The sequence below is a fragment of the Aplidium turbinatum genome, chromosome 17, assembly GCF_918807975.1.
Source record: "Aplidium turbinatum chromosome 17, kaAplTurb1.1, whole genome shotgun sequence".
NCBI classification, from domain to species: Eukaryota; Metazoa; Chordata; class Ascidiacea; order Aplousobranchia; family Polyclinidae; genus Aplidium; species Aplidium turbinatum.
Window position 1 is genome coordinate 20770401 of NC_137488.1, and position 18574 is coordinate 20788974.

The 18574-nt window shown below is 38.8% G+C and overlaps 1 protein-coding gene, 1 long non-coding RNA gene and 1 other non-coding gene across 3 annotated transcripts; 1 reads left to right on the plus strand and 2 right to left on the minus strand.

The window, feature by feature from the left end:
- Positions 1–356: 356 nt before the first annotated feature.
- LOC145786602 (uncharacterized) lies at positions 357–9945 on the minus strand. The gene is made up of 8 exons (XM_082598287.1): positions 9822–9945; positions 7640–7825; positions 4528–4638; positions 4190–4249; positions 3149–3241; positions 2673–2783; positions 2006–2078; positions 357–1250 (listed from the first exon to the last, which is right to left on the minus strand). Exons 2-8 carry the CDS (start codon positions 7784–7786, stop codon positions 1024–1026), a joined length of 822 nt encoding a protein of 273 aa, XP_082454413.1. The 5' UTR covers positions 7787–7825; positions 9822–9945; the 3' UTR covers positions 357–1023.
- A 2760-nt stretch (positions 9946–12705) lies between these two features.
- On the plus strand, positions 12706–12807 carry LOC145787039 (U6 spliceosomal RNA). Its single transcript, XR_014291357.1, has one exon. It is a non-coding gene; the product is annotated as a U6 spliceosomal RNA (small nuclear RNA).
- Positions 12808–16396: 3589 nt separating this feature from the next.
- LOC145786762 (uncharacterized) lies at positions 16397–18057 on the minus strand. The gene is made up of 3 exons (XR_014291312.1): positions 17799–18057; positions 17107–17285; positions 16397–16868 (listed from the first exon to the last, which is right to left on the minus strand). It is a non-coding gene; the product is annotated as an uncharacterized LOC145786762 (long non-coding RNA).
- Between the last annotated feature and the right edge of the window lie 517 nt (positions 18058–18574).

An 18574-nucleotide genomic window follows, 5' to 3' on the forward strand; every position in this document is an offset into this window, starting at 1 on the left:
CCGGAGATGGAAATGTCAATAGAAAACTGGAAGTGGACCAACAGGCCGAGTTTGTTCAAAATAAACTGGCAAACACATTTGCATACCAAAATGCAGTTTGAGTTGCACAAATACTCAACCTTACTTGCTGGGTCTCCCAGACAAGAGGACCAAGCATGTTGTCAATATCAAACCACCGTAGCCAAAGCCTAGTCAGGCATCTTTAGATGTTTTATTTTAAGGGGTCTTCTCATTTTTCAAAGTACGGTTTGCGCTTTGGAGCATTAATAAAAATTGGAAATGGAAAACTCAACGCTTCAATTAATAACACTCCAACCTATCCATCTTACAACATGACAGTGTTGAACCGCATAAAATCCAATTTCATTGTATTTATTTGCTTTAAAGCGAGAAAGTGATAAACAATGCGCCAACACAGGAATAGTGCTTTTCATTATGTCAGGAATACGTCATAATGACGAAGCAACACTTTTGGGCTGACTAACAAGCAAACCGATGGTAATTTCATGATTCACAACTCGAAGAAAGTGAAGTTTAGGCACTCGCATTAGAAATGGTTAGCCTAATCTACTAATTACGTCACCAGCAAGCGCCTACGATTCATGGAAATACAAATATCTACAAGAGACAGAGAGCACGGAAATCATCAATGACTGGGAAAATTGTGGCAATGACAGCCAATGCATCAATCGGTGTTTCATTGATGACCTTACAAGCCAAATCAAGTTGCACAAGCAGTTATCACAGCAACATGATCGAAAAAAGGTTAAAATGTTAACTATTGTAATTAATGCTGAAAATGTCGCTTGGCAACAGTTATGACGTGTGAAGATGTGGCATTGTTAACGATTGTCAGTAAAAGAAAATTTCAACTTTTCACACAGCCACGTCACAATGGTGACAGCCGAAAGCTTCGCGTTCAGCCGTTCATCTCCCGATGCTGAGCATCGATGACTAGCCACTACAAAAGAAGCAAGCAAGAAAAAAGCTATACAACATTCAAAACAAAACCGCAATTATTTTTTATATGTTGGAATAGGATGGGGGGAAGGATGAGGCTGGAGCCTGGTTCCCTTGACAGGACAAGGCTTCCTGTTCTTTCGTCTGGGAAGGATTTTGAGCAGTTGGGGCCATTGCTGGTTGCTGGAAGGGTATTGGCTGGGGTGGAACCACCTGGGGTATCGGCTGATAGCCATGGACGTAGGTTTGTGCCACAGGCATTCCAGCTGGCATTCCAACAGGCATTCCAGCTAAAAAATTTAAACTTTTTTAAAACGTTTTAATCGCAACGTCATACAATGAGCCATCAATGACAAAATATTTTCAAATCCACAAAGGACCCTTGGCCGATATCTTTGATTAATGTTTTTGAGCAGTTCTTAATGTTTTAGATTTCAATTTTGCATTCGGTGAAAATCTTAGCAGATCAATGTAAAGAACAGGTAAAAAATGAGGCAAAGTCTGATCGAAAAAAGAAGAAATAGAATGAAACAGAGAATAAGAGTGAAGACAGTTGCTGCAAGAAAAGAATCGGCCACCCCCGCCAGTGGGGGGAATACCGAGTTGGGATGATGATGATAACTGCATCTATTTTTTCACCAACCACAATGTCTTCAGGTCAAATGAAACCAATTAAATGACGTCATCAATGTTGCAGACAAATTCCTTGAAACGTTTGACATCTCAAATTCATTGAGTTATAATTAACGATAGATACCAACATTCCAACAATGATGCGTCTAAATGTCGCAATTTATTTCTCAGCATATGGGAGAAACGTTCCTGAACAAAAATCTAAAGTTTATGGCGTTTCTTATTTATTTATTTTTTGTGATTTTGGTAAATTTCGACCGTTGATAAATGAAATTGGCCTCCCGAGAGTAAATTTATCTCTGGTTGAGAAATGGTTGATAAAATGGTGATAGGAAAAACACTCTTTGGTAACAAAAAAGTAATAGTAAAATTATGCCATAGATAGCGAAAGATTTTAAATCCAACTACCCACCTTGGTGTAGCATGACTGGTTGCTGGGTGTTCGCAGGGAGGTAGATCACTTGAGGCTGTCCAGCCGCGTATGGCTAAACGTAAATGGAAAGTGAAAAAAGTTTCTACTACAAACGTTTACCAAAATTTGAACAACAAATAAACTTTATGATCCAGCAGCTTTACCACTATATTTCCGATCAGTTTACATCATACTTTGTTGTTATACTTACAGTATTTTGTATACCTATAACTCTAATACTTTTTTATACAGCAATGTCTTTTCAAGGCTTGATAAGGGCTCTTTGCATAGCCGAAAACGTTTGCTATTTTATAATGTTAAATGTTAAAGTTATAATGTTAAATGTTGTGTTGTTGCTCAGTTATGTTTGTTTATTGCTGATTAATGTTCTACCAAACAATGACCAAAACGATTGTTGTGTGCAATCGTCACAAACGTTCGAAACTACTTCAGGACACGTTTCGAGTTGTTGGACACGAAGTTAAAATCGACAAATTAGTTATCAAGTTCACTGAGTGCACAAAAACTGAACAACAAAGATTTTGGGGTTCCACAAATACTTTTGTGAATTTTCATCATTTCAGAAACCGAACTACTTTGCAACAAAGCACATCCGGCTTGTAGAAGCACAAACAATCAAACGCCCTAATAACGTGACTACTCTTACCCCACAGCATCCGGGAACCAGGTAGCAACAATAGGAGGCACTGATGATGAGGAGGATCATAGATGTAAACGACATCAAACAAAGGAGAACCTCCATCACAATATCAACAGTCTGAATACAAAAACTATTTAATGCCATTGTGATTAACAATGGAACTACAGTAGCCTGCAGTAGGCAGATGGTGTTGAAATCAGAATTTGAAACAAAGTTGAAATAAAGAGAATTTTCATTCTTCAAATAAGTTCAAATAAGCAGTTGTCTATGTTGAGAAATAAGAAGCAGCAGAAACTTGTTCCTATAAAATGGTACTCTGCCATCAGTATCAAATTTTTCTTCAGAACATAGCGACATAAACAATGAACAAGGAAAACCTCTCCTGCCAACAAGATTTGTGCAACTTCTCTTGTCGAATCTTTAATGTCTATAGATTAAGTTATTTGCATAGAGATACCAAAACTGCTGAAACGTTGACTTACATAATAGTGTATAAAGATGGATGCGGTGCTGATGCCGAACAGAGTACCAGAAAATACAGCTCCGACTATGCTGAAGGCCATGTGGCAGATAATCTAAGCAAAGAGACGTGGTCAGAACCTTCGTTAGAGGGCAACACCTAAATTCCAGGGAAACAAACACGTTGCGCACTTAATCCTGTAAACACCAAGAAAAACAGAAAACCACAGGCTTTGTTGCTACGTTTCAGCTACGCCGCGTTTTTGCCAGGGCTGTGCAGTCGGAGTCGTTAAAAAAAGGTTGATTCCAACTCCAGCTTGATACAAAACGATAAACAATAGAATTTTTGTTTGCAATGTTTTTTCAAAATATTGTTTCTTTGTTTTCCGTATTGAGCTTTACAACTTTACCAGAATATAGAAGTGTATGTTCTTGTTTGATTTTATGAAAGTCGCCGTTTCAATTTCAATCACAACTTAAACTGAAAATAAATTTTAAAAAAGGACAAAATTTGAAATCTGGCAACTCTCCAAAATCTGGCAACACTGAAACCGGAGTCGAAATCGGCCAGTTTTAAACTGAGAAGTTGGAGTCGTAAATATTTCGCCCGACTCACCAGCCCTGGTTGCTACGTATTCTGAAAACAAATTGACATTTATAGCTTTAGACTTTTTAGATCCCAGGAAAGGTTGAGTCTTGCAGTTTGTCGGGCGCACTTAGGAAGGCTACTCACTACTCAGCCCATCGGTTGTAGGGTTAAATTATATATTTGCTTCACTAGAACAACCCCTGGCCAAAACCCAGTCGCGTTGTATAACATCAACAAATGGACAACACAGTAGTTCGCAAGCGAAAACGGCCGACAGTATTGTCTCATCATAATAGTTCATTAAACAACGATGATTGATACCTAGTTATCGAAACGATACATATATATATACAGTATGATGTCATCATGTCAGTATGACACTAGTTGTCAAATTCAATTTTCCATCTAACAATCCATTCGACAAAGTTCAGTCGGAACAGCTTAGACCACGAGGGAATATATTAGTCACACTCACCAGGCACCTGTTGGAGTTACGGCCAACTGCAGGTACGCCGAGTGCCCCTGCCACGATGATCTGCGAAGAGCAAAACAAAGTTGTAGCCAGCAAAAAATAGGAAATCTTACATAGGGGTACAACGACACCTCATCGATCAGTAAAATAAATTTCAGAGCGCACTTAATTTTCAAACTGATTCCTGCTGCTGTGGGCTGTGGCGAACACAGGTTCCCATGCAAGCTGCGCTGGGCTACGTTCTTTTATTATGTAGTCGAAATTATAACTAATGTGCATTTCAGATAATAAAGAATTCGAATCAATTGCAAGCTACTTTGTAAATCCAAAACATGACTCACCCAAACACCGCACCACAACCCCTCCCCAGCAGAGTTGTATCTACCACTTCTGACCCCAATGATAACAACACCAAGAAGAATGCAAATTGACCCCAACACTACTTCGGTAATCTGAAAAATAATGAAATAAATGCATTCAATTCCTCTGTTGTTTCAACTGAGAATAAGTTTTGTGTACCACAGCTACAGCATTGTTGTCATGCAGAACATGGCATGTATGGCTTATCAACCAATCAATCTTAACGTGCGATCTTGTCCAAGTTGAATAAACTCTTCTTGCTCATGTACAGTCATGTCTCTGTCAAAAGTTGTTGCTGAGGTGTAAGGCTCCCTGACCTAGTCAAAGCGTTCGGTGGGAACAGAAGGAAAATAAAAAGACTGTTTCTTCTCGAGAACTTTCAAATGTTTTTCTATGGTCTCGCATAGAGCAGCAGTGTTCATATTTTTTTGACATTTTTAGGTGAGTGGAAATATAATTATCAAGAACATCAAATGCATTTTACACATGTCGTTGCCAAAGCTGCACTTTTGAACGAAATCCATTTATTTTATCTGTGCTTGTCAGAAGATTTTCATTTCTCACTTACATCCGTGTGTTCAGTTCATTTAAATGATGGAATATGTCAGCCATGTATGCTAACTTTGCTAGCATGTCTTGCCTATAAATGCCAATTAACGCAAACGCTTCTGTCAGAAACAATCACTGAGGCTCCAGGTAAGCAACTATCAAACTTGCTTTCCCAGATTCAAAAATGTCAAAAAACGCCTTCGTCTTATCAAATCCTCACTCGTTTTGCAAAACGTCACCAGCTGCTTAGCCAATCAGATGTGTTATGTTATGGTATGGTTAGTTTTGCTTTCCCAGTGACGTCAATGCGAACATTCGCTGGAGCGGCTAGACTAACTCGTCGGAATGGTGCTCGTCACGGTACAGAGCACAGCATCATAATGCCGAAATAATTGTTGCTGTTTTTTGATGTCTCCTCGCCATGTACTTTAGCCTACTAGCTTTCATAGTCATGCCTTTGCCCTTTTTACAGCGTTGATATAACGTTACTTCGCCAATGAACGTTCAGGTGCGGATGCAATACTTAGTTCGTTAAGCTTCTATACGCAGGAGGCAAACTTATCCAGCTTTTTGTACAAATTGCTTGCGGTTGTAATGTTTAGGCCTAAGTGTTAGTTTTTGTAGTGTAGGCCTAACTGAATATCTGAGAATGAAAATTCATGACGAATTAAATATTTAGACAACTATTATTCCATGTCTAACACTGGATTTTGGTCCTGCAACGTTAAAATTAAGATTGTTCATGACTTCTAAACATTAAATGGATGTATGCTCACGACATAGGCGAAGCACAATTTGTCAGATTTTTATTTTTGATTTGTTTTGGAAATGCTCTCAGAGCGCACCAAATTGGAAGTGTTTTTCAATAACAGTCTGATTTTGCGTTTTTCAACTTACTTTTTCTCATTTGCTACTGCTTCCCCAAGGCAATAAAAAAGTTTTATGTCATTAGGAAACCGCAAAAAGTAAAAACATCTCAAAAAATGTCAGTCAAGCACTAGCAGTATTAGCTGTAATCAAAATCTGCAAAATGTGACAAATCAGGCCGCATCTCCAGGTGGCCATGCAATTCATAAACACGATCTAAGACTTTTCCTCTTGATAACCTTCTGACTTCCGCGTAAAGCAGTAAACTTGTGGAGTCTGCTCCCATTTCTTCGCATAAGCCTGCGAATATGCGACTTTTTAGTGGTCTTGTTTTGACAAAATTAAACATCCTCACCACAACATCAATTTTTCTTTAACTCTGCTAACAAAACCTTGTGACGTTCGACCGTGGCTACTGCTCCATCTGCACAGACACTATTACATTTCTTTCATTTAAGTCTTCCTTGTTCAAAATAATCTGAGGTAACACAAAATATTCCTTTTTCGGTTGTGTTCTGAGGCAGTCTCTTGCAAAACAAAATGTTTTCTGTGATAGAATCTCCATCTCTACAACGTACTTTTGCCAAGAGTTGAGCATGTTCACTGATGTCTGCCGACTCATCAAGTTGTAATGAAAATCTTCCGCTGACACCTTTTCCAAAACAACTTTTTTGATGTCCACAAATATTTTTTCGATTCATCCGGCAATTGTGTCGTCTGAGAGCGGGATTTTAGCTACTTCTTTAACAGCACCATAATCAAGTATATCATTTACAATCATCTTATAAGCCGGTAGTAGTATTTTTGCTGTAGCATTATGAGACTGTTTTGACTTACAGTACAGTAGGTACAAGGCAGCGCACTTTTAGTGTTTTTTCAGATAATGTTGATACTCATTTCATGCAATTCGCTTGCACTTCAAAGTCTTCGTCGTCGTCGTGTGAGCGTCTGGGGGCGAGGGTCTATCCTTTTACCACCCCAGATTCACGATGTTTCCGGACTACACTGGAAGGCTATTAGAGAGCAGCCAGTCTTTACGAACAAGGCGAACGACATAATCTTTTTTCTTATTTTTAAATGATGGATGGTTTGTTTCAAAATGACACTTCAGCTTGGCTGGAACCACGGTACTGTTGCATAGCTTTTTCCCACGCATCAAACATAATGGGATCGGCGCAGTCGGATCACCAGAGAAATTAAATCCAAACGAAATGTTATCTCCACTGCATTGTCTCAACGCAGTTTCGCTTTCTTTTCATTGTTATCAGAACTAGCTTGTTTATTTGCACATTTCCTTTTCAAATAGCTATCCATTATAACCAGTTTAAATTTAAACTCTATTTGTAGCAGTGTTGAAATAACAATAAGTACCTGTGCTGCAAACTCATATAAACATTACTGTAAGGCAAACTGGTGGTAGTAGATAATAACTTTCAAACAATAAAAGCTATTTAAGCTACGCCCATTAATTATGTCAAAGCAGTGATTTTCGACCGGTGTTTCATGGAACACTGCTGTAGTCGAACTAATAAATTTCTTGCGGAACACCTGACGATCTTTCATGGAACACCGGTTGAAATTCACTGACTTAACCTGCTGTAATCCAGACCGGGGGTGGCGCATGAGATTGCGAAAAACTACTATGTTACTTTTGAATGGATTAAAACAACGACTCACCGCCAACCCTCGCACGGTCTTGAAGTATTTTCCTGGCCGAGGTTGCCCTGGGTAAGCTGTTGGCATGGCAACTGGCACTTGTGGTTGCATTGTGACACCAGTTTGTGGTTGCATGGTCGTCATGGTAACAGAAGCTTGTGGTTGCATTATTGCTAATTCAATTTAACGCAAAAGAAATCTAAACAACTGAAATGTAGAAACTGGATGATTTCTGAAACCGTCTGCAGGCGTTGAACCAACGTAAAAATGACGGATTTTGCTGTCTGGGTAAGCACAGTGATCAGATCACTGTTTTTATTTCTGACCATTACAACAAAAAACAATATATACCAAACATTGTAGAGGTCTAGAAAAAGGTAGAAGCGACAAAACGCGAACGTTATAACGTGCTTGATACTGAAACAAGATCATCAGTCTACAATATGGCACGGTAGTAACACTTCAGTGTTTTTGTAAACGCCTTCCACGGTTCATATACCAATGAAATGTAAGTGAAAAGATTTGTTTCAGCAGCAGACCTAGCAGGGGCATTCGGAAACAAGCACCGTGAAATTTAAAGCAACCGAGGTGCTCTTTTCAAAAAGTGACAAAAGCATTCAGGCTTGGAGATGCTCACAAGTCACTGAAAGAATTCGTCTTGAACTCAACTTGTTTTGCCTTGACTTCGTTTTAATAATTATCTCAGAAAAGAAATCAGTTTCCAGTCAATTTTCATATGAATAGGTTCAGTTTACAAAAAAATCATTTTGTAAAGCCTTCTAAGTCCTAGTATTGAAAGCTTCAGCAATCCATTGCTTCCTATCTTTTTATACCTGTTGTATTGGCATGCATTGTTTCAGCAAGCGGAAGTAGCTTCAGAGTTTCAAATACTTTTTCAGATCTTCTTTAGTTTCTCATGCTTCATTATGACGTCACTTATTTACTTTCGATTTACGCAAATTCGACAATTCCGTTTCTCCTTTAAACTTTATTTCGAAATAATACAATTGAAGTGAATCAAATTCTAAACGAACAGAAACCTTGGAAAATTTTAATTGCATGTGCAAACCGTAACTCGTAACTGGGTATAGACCAGGGGTGGGCAAAGTTGTTCAAAGAAAGAGCCGCTTGCGGATAAACTATAAAGACCGGCGAGCCGCAAAATCAGTTGACACAAAATAACATATCAGCAATAAAAACACAATGACTGTTTATCCATATCAGTTTTGTACTTGACTCGCTAATCTCTGAAAATTCGGACGATAAGTTGTTCATGCTGTGCGAATTAGTTCTTCCAAATGTTCATTTGTCAAGGTTGCACGATGTTTTGAATTAAAAAAGTTATAAATTCTTATAAAAATGAATAAATAAATTCTGGTGCTACTTCTAATCTTCAACTAATCGCTGCTTAGCGACTTTATTAAACTTCCAATAGTTGCTGACTGAACGCAAAATGAGCCAGGAGAGGCACAATGTTGCTTTTGCAACGTCACAATTCTATTGTTTAACAATGGCTACAGTAAAAGAGAGACTCCCTTTTGATCTTTGTATTGTAGCCTATTGGGTGCAAATTAGATTTTGAAGAAAGTGTAAGTAACAAATTTTAATTTTTACAAATCGATTTTCTCTCCTCTGTCAATGTGCGCACATGGCTCGAGCCATGCCTGCCATACCTTATAGGTACGCCGCTGCTTGGTTGAGTTCGCGAGAGAACATATTTATAAAATATAAACTTAATTTTTTTGTAATATTAAGATCCAATACAAGAGCCACAAAATTTATGTTGAAGAGCCGCATGCGGCTCGCGAGCCGCAGTTTGCCCACAGTTGGTATAGACATACACACAGGGCCGGATTTAGCTGATGGGGGGCCCGGGGCACTTTTAGATCGGGGGGACCCCGCGCAAAAAATTTTTCGCGCCTACGGCGCGAAAAACTACGTCTACAGTAGCATTAATCCGGTACTGCACAAACATTTTGCAGAAACTTCAAAAGGCTGAAAGAAAAATAAAACATAAAATCACATTTTTTCCACGTAGGAGGGCCCTTCAAAAGTCGGGGGGCCCGGGGCACCTGCTCCCCCCCTAAATCCGGGCCTGCATACACAACAAGGTATGTGAAGAGATGGACGGAAACCAGTGCAGTGATGCGTGACTGTGATGTTAAATTAATTAAATCTTTATCCTCAGACCAGGAAAGCTTACCAAGTAGAAATGAGAGAGTTATTTTACTGTTTTTGTTGATCAATGTATTTTGCTTTGAAAGTCTACGATTAATTCGAGTTTCTTCCGTTATTCCACAAACTAATTCCTGAGTAACATTTTCTCGTATTCAGCTGAATTTTATGATAGTTTCAGGTTTTATTTCCGACCATCAAAGCAAAATATAAGTTACCACAACATAGCAGGGGTCTGAAAACAAGTAGAAGCGATAAAACACAAACATTAAAGATTGTTTGAGAGAGATATAATTTACTGAACACAAGGTTTTAGCAACGGTCGCAACATTTTGAGAAGCTTAATCATCAATCAATCAAGTTTATTTCGGCATAGCTCCACATTCATTTTCAATGTCCACATCAGTAGATATAGCAAATCGCTTTTTTGATATGGAAACTACACCATGAAGGCACCGAAAAAGACCATGCTGTTATCTAAGTCAAGGTGCCCCCACATGGGATGTTTTACTGGATACAATATATAATTGGATTAATAGTACGGAAAAAAAAAACACAAACACAAAGAAAACAACAACAACAAAAAAGGAAAAAAAAGTTATCAACAACAGTAGCCTAAAGCAACAATATAATCACAATTAAAAATTAAAGCATCCAACAAACCAACTTGCTCGACGCAATACCTCAAGTCTGGTTTAAATGCAAATGCTAAACTGATAAATGGCTGCTCTAAAATCTTTCCAAATGACTAAAAAGCAGGTAGGATATTAGTCTGGACTGATTTAAAGTCTTTTCGAAATAGGAGGCAAACCGGTTCAACTTAGTCACTTCCCAGGCAGCAAAATCCGTTATTTTTACATTGATTTGCTGCCTGGGTTGGCCTCGTGATGTTTCGGTTAACAAACCAAACATGATACGTCTCGCGCTTAAATTACCGAGGGCCGTGAACGCTGTAGCTTTCCTGAAAGCAGCTTGGGCTGGAGAAGAAATTACTTGTTGTTACCTCTTACCTGCATTGCTTTGGTTCCTCACGCTCTTTGTAATTATTTATAATAATTAAAATAGGCTAGCAGCTAGCTCTAGGTAAGTTCTAATTAAATCAAGAAAATTGAAATAGTTTGGCCACATGATTCGCTGTAATTCTATTCAAAGACAACTACTAGAAGGAAAAATGAACGGCAAACGAAATAGGGGCAGACCACCAAGAATTTGGACTAATGATATTGAAGACTGGTCAGGACTTAATTACAAAACTGCAGTAAAAGAATCTCACAATAGAGAAACTTGGCGTATCATTGCCTCCAACCCTCGACGAGAGGAAGGAACTTAATGATGATGAGTTGTAGGTAGAGTAGCCATGTAACACCTCGTATTTGAGTATTCTCGATTGTGGGTGAAGGTATAGGCTGCTGAAGCAAACCCAAGTGGTCGATCTCGGGTAAACAGTTAAGGTTCAGTGTAATAACCAACGACCACGCTCATCCCAAAGCAGTAGGCCTAATACTTTCGCCAATTGATTGCTCAAGTCTCAAATCGCTTTTAAAACACAAGTTTCTGTTGCCATAACCTGAAAAACTATAATTTTCCTACTGTAGGAACCTGGCGAACAAAAGTTGTTATCTTTTTGTAGTTTCAATGACGTTTAAACGACGTAAACTAAAGTGACAATGTTTTGTTCACTAGATAATTCTGCGCCTAAAAGTTGCAAATTGTGTTTGACTTTTTCAGTATCTACCATTGTTGTTTGTTTGAGCCAGGCAACTAACCCGGGCCGCGACGTTCACTCCGCTGTGCAGACTAACATTCATTCTCTAGATCAGGGGTCACCAACCTTTTTTACATGCGGGCCACTTTGGCACTAAGGAGAGCTGTGGCGGGCCGCACTAATAAAATGTTAGGTAGGTTGACTCTTATGCTAGAAAAGAACGCATTTCGTACCCAGTATCCAGCGTTACATGTTGTTCATAGTTATGTTAGAATACCGTAGCAACAAAATTAATCGAACAACGCTACTGCTAGGCCAAGCTCCTTTTACAACACTTTTGACTTTTTTAACAATGCCTAATAAATAGAGGCCACTTGTTTTGTGCACTTATAGCGAGGCGAGCGGTTTCATCAGAATATTAATCGCCAAGCAAGAGTGGTGTTGTTACTTCGCTTCGCAAAAGATATCTTGCAATTAACAGTTTCAGTAAACAAGGAAATGTTTGACACATCGCAATACAGGCAACAATAGTGACCTGCAAACATATCAGGGAAAAATAGGCTCCAATAACAGGGAAAAAGAAACCAGGTACCATCTTCTCTTCTCTCGTGTTGTCGCTATATGTCAGGGCATCCGTTGGCTAACCACTGCCTGGTGTCGTCATCGATGGAAACTAGGCCTTCCATACCATGAGGAGGTCTGTATAGCCGGCAATCCTTGATAATGTGGGCTGCCGTCTGCATTTCACCACACTCACAAGCAGCACTCTCTGCCGAAGAAAGCAAGTACCTCCACCTGGCCGCCCCGCAAGTACCGACTTTGGAAAACTAAACTTGCTACAACTGTCGCTATAAAGTTATGCGGAAGAACAATCATCAGAATGGCACCCCCAGACCAAGCACAGCGCCCTTGTCAGGGCGAACAGCACCAGCTGTTGTAGGTCAAGGAGTGACCATTCTGCAACTAAATGTTGAAGGCACCACCAACGCTAAACTAGACATCATCACACCAGGTGCCATGAAACAAACGCTTGTGGAAATCACCGAAAAGTCGTAATTTATGAACAGTCTTCCCTCAAAAAAGCAATGAGTTGGTTTTTCATCCTTTTTGTGAGAATCTATAAAACCGTCTTTCTTTTATTATAGACAACTGTCACTTGCGGTGCTCATCAGCGTGGCAAGAATTTGTTGATTAACAACATTTTGCAGTACTTGCTTCAGCAGTACATATACTATAATTGGAACGATACAGATTAGCATGGCTCCTGCACAAGGATGACACGCAAAATCGTGAAGCGTTTCATATTTCTTAAAAAAAAAAAAGTTTTGCAGTAGGCCTACTAAGCTAAATATTTTCATAATATAATCAGAAAAAGTCTCTAAATTTATATGTAATATATTGCCAATTTATTATAAATTGAGTTGGCACACCGACCCATTTTGTCAACAAAAACTTGCATAAAGAGAACACTGCTCGTGAAACACAATAACGGTGAAACTCGCACTGGTGTTTACATGACATTTGCAAACTTAAAGTAAACAACCCTATGCTCACAGACAATTTCAAAATTCGAAAACAGACGTTTTAATCACCCACTGGGACAGTGTGGCTGGACATCGCATTGGAATAACTTTAAGCAACCCCCACCTAGAACTATAATCTGATTGGTCGATCGGTGGAATCGTATGCAAAGCGAAAATATGCTTCCAGGAAAGTATTTTTTGCCTTCGTGCTCTTTAACTCCTTCAAGAAAAGTATTTTTGGTTATACTTGTACGCTGATACCTTCCGCGGGCCGCAGCGATACAGCGTGGCGGGCCGCATGCGGCCCGCGGGCCGCCATTTGGTGACCCCTGCTCTAGATAGCTCAATTGTAACTCAACAAGCTTTCGAAACCTGTCTAATATCATGGCTCTATGATGCAATAAATCCACAGCGTCTTCTGTATGCGCAATGTGTACCCAGACACATTGCACAAGTCACAAGCACAGCCCCAACACTCCAACAGCGAGCAATTGCGATTCGTTATGACACAAACGCAAATCACAACGATGCAGCCTTCCACGCAGTGACATTTGAGAATGAGATGTTATTCGCGCGCGCACATACACGATCGGAATGTGCTTGAACGAGCGTTCTAGGTTCGTAGCGTTTCTCCCAACTCACGTAGATTTGTGGTTTTTCAGTTGCTGTTGTGCAGAGTGCAGTGTTTACCGCAGTGGTTCCCAACCTTTTTTGTTGCGTTCCTCCCTTTGCCTATTTTGGAACTATTCATTCCTCCCCATATTACTAAAAACAAAAAAGGGAGTCCTAAATTTTAGAAACCCTAGAATTTTAATTAAAATGGTTTCTCTACAATTCCCCCAGATTGTAATAGACACCATTATGTTAGGGTTCTAAGACTCTTTCCTCATTCCGATCGGAAGTAAAAACGGGATCAGGGACCGCACAGCCGGCGGTCTATAAAAATTACCGGATAAGCCAGTTTTTGGTTTGGCTTATCAAAACCATCGTGTCGATCATCCTCATTCTGCGCGAGCGGAACCCAAGGTATGTGAAGGTTTTTTAGTGGGGTGTTGGCCAGTGGCGTAGCTAGAAATGTTTTTTTTGGGGGGGCCAAATATTTGATGGATCGAAGAGAACGACAAAGTGTTTGATTAAAGACATCGCCACCTGATGTGCAGTGGCGTACCCTGGTGGATTGAGCAAGGGAAGCAATAAAAGTGGTGGGGGGTTAGAGCGTGCCAAAGGCACGCGTATTCTAGGGGGGTCCGGGGGAATGGTCCCCCGGAAAAATTTTGCAAAATTACACTAAAATAATGGATTATAGCGCTTTCTGGAAACACTTTTAGGGTAATATTTGTATGAAATTTATTAGCAAATAAACAGCTATTAACTTATTAAAGGTAGCTCTTGCACACGAACGGGCAATAACTGAAATTCCTCCCCTGAACTCATGAAATTCCTCCCTGGGGAGGAATTCCTCCCCGGTTGGGAACCACTGGTTTACCGTGTTAGCTGCGGTGCTTTCTTTTGTGACGTCATGTGAAAAAAAGAATGATCAATGAAACTTCAATTAAACCAGCAAGATATTTGAACAACGTCATCATGAATGACGTCATCAACAAGCATAAAGCAATGAAGTTACGTATCGAATTGACCAATCAATATCAGAAATTCATTTTTGTGTGTTAGAAGTTGAAATCTATAATCGAAATTCTATAATGGTCGTTTCAGTTTGTCCAGTTTTCTTAATTTCCTAAAACCACGTTTTTCTGCCACACATTATATTTTGCAAGTAATTATTGCATTTCGTTTTTAACCACAGAAATAGCTCGATTCTTCAGAAAAGGAATCGAACTTCAAACAAAAAATTTATGTCAGTGAAGATTGCATACAACCAAAATGTTTTTTAAGCCTTTAGCAGTTTTGCTACTTTGCACAAATTCTTGATAAATCAAAAATATTGGGAGATGGAAGGTCGCATTCTTGTATTATTATCAGCTGCGCTGCTGTGCTGACATTTTCATAACTTTTGCATCGGGAATCCCTCGAGCTCACTCATAGCCTACATTGCAGAAACCCAACACTTCCCGAAGATATTGTGGCATCTTGTTTTCAGCTGGATCAAGTAAAACGAATGTATTTAACCTCAGACAGCAAAATCCGTCATTTTTACATTGATCCACTGAAAAAACCAATGTAAACATGACAGAATTATCTGTCTGGGACAGAATTTGGTTAAATTGGGCGAGCTACTGTAGCCTAATGCACTATGAGAGATTGAATTCTGATCAAAAACAGTTCTTTCTGATTAACGTCCCATAAATTGGATTTTTATAGGGGGGGGACAAGAAGAGGAGTAAAGAAGTTTCCAGGGGGAAATTGCCCCCTTTGACTACGCCACTGGGGGAGGTAATTTCAACTAAACACATTGATGTGAAAATCTACGTTAATCTGACCTTGCAAATACATTGAGTAGTCAAGAGTTACCCAATCGCTTCATGTAAATATTTTCAGTCGCTTCATGTAAATGTTAAACATTTAGTTTAGTTGAGCGACCGTTTTTTGTTTCTTTAAAGTAGTTCGAAATGTACAGGGCAAAGAATATGATTATATTTAAACATTACTTTAGCCATTTCTAGTTTGTAAATGTCTTTTATTTTAAGAACTTTTAGCTGCTTGAAGTAAGGGGTAACGTGTTCAGACCACATCACTCCAGCAACTGTTTTTAAAGCTTTGGTTTGCAATGTTTGCAGTTTACCTATTAGGTTTCGAATCAGGGAATAAAGAAACCCAACTTGCTATTCCATTGATAACATGCAGGTGAATCAGAGATATCTAGACACCGGGATGCGAAACTTGTTTTAGCTGCATACAATCGTAGGGCTAGAGGTGGAAAAATAATATATCAAAAATTACTCTCTAATGCGAACAAACTAGATTCATAACCTTAATAGAAGCACTATGCTGAAGCTGACATGAGAAACCAAAACCAGAATATTAGGAAATAAGATGGTATGCCGGAGTTTTTATTTATAACTAAAGCATGATTAATGTACACATACAAATTGAAGATGAGACAAGAACGATACTGTAGACTGCAAACTACTAGGAAATAAGATGGTTTTATTCTAGGATATAAGCATTCCGCAATTGAACAATCATTTTAAACCAAGCAAAGTTTTCTCAAAACTAACAGATAACTTAGGATTATAGAATCCCTTGTGAACTCTACAGGGCAGCAGAAAGTTTGTCTGAAACTATGAGGAGCTAACTAAGCCATCGTAGCCATCGTAACTAAGCCAACACGGTGATGCACAGTGCTGATCATGGAATACGTTGATGAGTTGATCAACAAACGGCATCAGTCCAAAATTATTAAAAAAAAAACGGTAAACAGCATTAAATTAACAAGCGCAACAATGAACGATGGCGAACATATTAAGCAAATTCTGCATAGTTTCCGACAAACCAATGGCATGAGCATTGAGCAACAGCACACACAAACGAAGAACAAGGAGTTAAAAAGGTCAGAAGGAAAGAAAGTCAGATTGCGCGTCTGCTTTGGGCAAGACTCTACAGTCTACACAAAGCAACTCTCGCTCGAACGAAACTATCCCGTCGTTGATGGCTAGCAATAGCTCCACAGGCATTAGTGACTTCCTCAATGAGGCATTCCACAGCCTGAGTATGGGCAGGAAAATGCGGGCATTCAAACTTTTTGTTTGTCAAACTCTTCAGTTAATCCAAGGTAACGTGTGAAAACAAGTGTTGCTGTTCCCAACACAGCAGCTTCTTCTTGACTGATACCCCGAGTTGCAACACTTCCTTCGCAACTGTTGGAAGTGGAAGTCGCATATTTGATGTCCTGAAAATTTTAAAAATACCTTGTCTATTCCTATGTCAATAACCAGTTACAAAGTTGAAATAATATTAGCAATTGACAAAATACTTTAACATTAAACGAAACAATAAGTTTAAAAATTATTAAAAATAAATACATGGTTTACACAAGCAGCAAAAGACAGCAGAAGTTTTAAAGTGGGTGCAGCATTAACCTGAACATTATTAGAGCAAAAAATCTGAAAAGATATGTGAGAACTCACTTTTTTGTAAACTCTTTTTTGAAGAGTTGTTGACATTGTCTTTTTGTCAAGAAGCCCAATTTGATATAGAAGTGCTTCTACCCATGATGATATTATTGGGAGAGGACAAACTTCAGTTCTTTTGGGAATGCGGTCTTCCTCAAGACAAATACATCAAATGTGAGCTCCTCATTGAGTCCCTACAAATACACATACAGACAAGCTGATATTACACAACGACATTTTAAAAAGCTTATCCAATTTGTAGCCTAATTGAAAGTGTTGCACTTTTGCCTGTGAAATCCACTTTGTCAAAAATACTATCGCTGATGACTGAATACCTGATTCTACTAGCATGTGATGATATAAGTTAACACAACAGCAGATGATAACAAGTAGGCTGACATCTTTTGAAAAGAAAATAATTAACCTTTTTTCCAGATTCCTAAAAAACTATTTCATTATGAGGACTCTATCTCTGTAAACGTGCAATTAATTTTAAACCTTTAAAGTTCTAAAAACTGTCTGCTGGTTGGCTTTATATGGTATTGATTCATGATGGCTATTATGTTCACATTTAATATTTTAACACCTTCCTTACATCCATGTAAAAAATACCAGTTAATCTATGTTTCATGTCACGATCAAGCTTGAATAAAACCTGTCAGAGAAAAGGTAATAAGGTAGGCTACTTCAGTACGGTAGCCTGTTACCTTCAACAAAGCTCAGAATGCAAGGACATCTCACGTAGTGTTGGTAAATTAACATTGAGAAGCTCCTTGAAGGGTCCAATAGCAGAAGAGCTTTCCATGCTTTTTAGCCAATTCTCTTTTTAGAACTTTTATGCATGGTTTATCAATTAACAGCACTGCCAAGAACAACATCAGCTTAATGAACTGAAGATAATATGTGAAGACTGAAGAGATTGATATATCATTTTATGAAGAAAAAAGATACAGTGTACACTGACTGACTGAAGTACACACATACAGAAAACTAAGACTTTAATTCCTGCAAACTTAGTTGTCTACGTTTACCGCAATACTATTAACTTTATTACTGTCATTGTCAAAGCTACATATCAACATACCGTAATATAGAAATGTCAGAATGACGAACAGCAACTTATCAGAATAAGCAGTTTTTATTCCAGAAGACATGACCATTCCGAATTTTGCTTTACACAATTTTGAAAACCTAGCCTGAATGATTAATTATAAAATAAAATTATACCAAACAGTTAGCCTAAACATAAATTTCTGTCTAAGTTTTGCAGCTTTCTCGTTTCTCATGATCACAATTCACAACTCGCTGGAAAACCTTTGAGAAGGCCATCACAGACAGCAATCGCGCACGCGTGCGTGTGGCACACACCACATTTGCTTTGAATGACCCATTCAAAGTGCGTTATTTGGGTCACGTGATTGATGCGTTGTGTTGGCATTTTTGGTGGAATCATACTTATGCGAAATTGCTGACGAGTTTGCTC

Bases quoted from the DNA above. Each gene is read 5' to 3' on its own strand.
- LOC145786602 (XM_082598287.1), bottom strand. From the start codon at position 7,786: ATGCAACCACAAGCTTCTGTTACCATGACGACCATGCAACCACAAACT. The intron at 4,639-7,639 runs GTGAGTCGTTGT...ATTATTTTTCAG, and splicing joins AGACCGTGCGAGGGTTGGCG to ATTACCGAAGTAGTGTTGGG. The intron at 4,250-4,527 runs GTGAGTCATGTT...TGCTCTTCGCAG, and splicing joins GGTTGTGGTGCGGTGTTTGG to ATCATCGTGGCAGGGGCACT.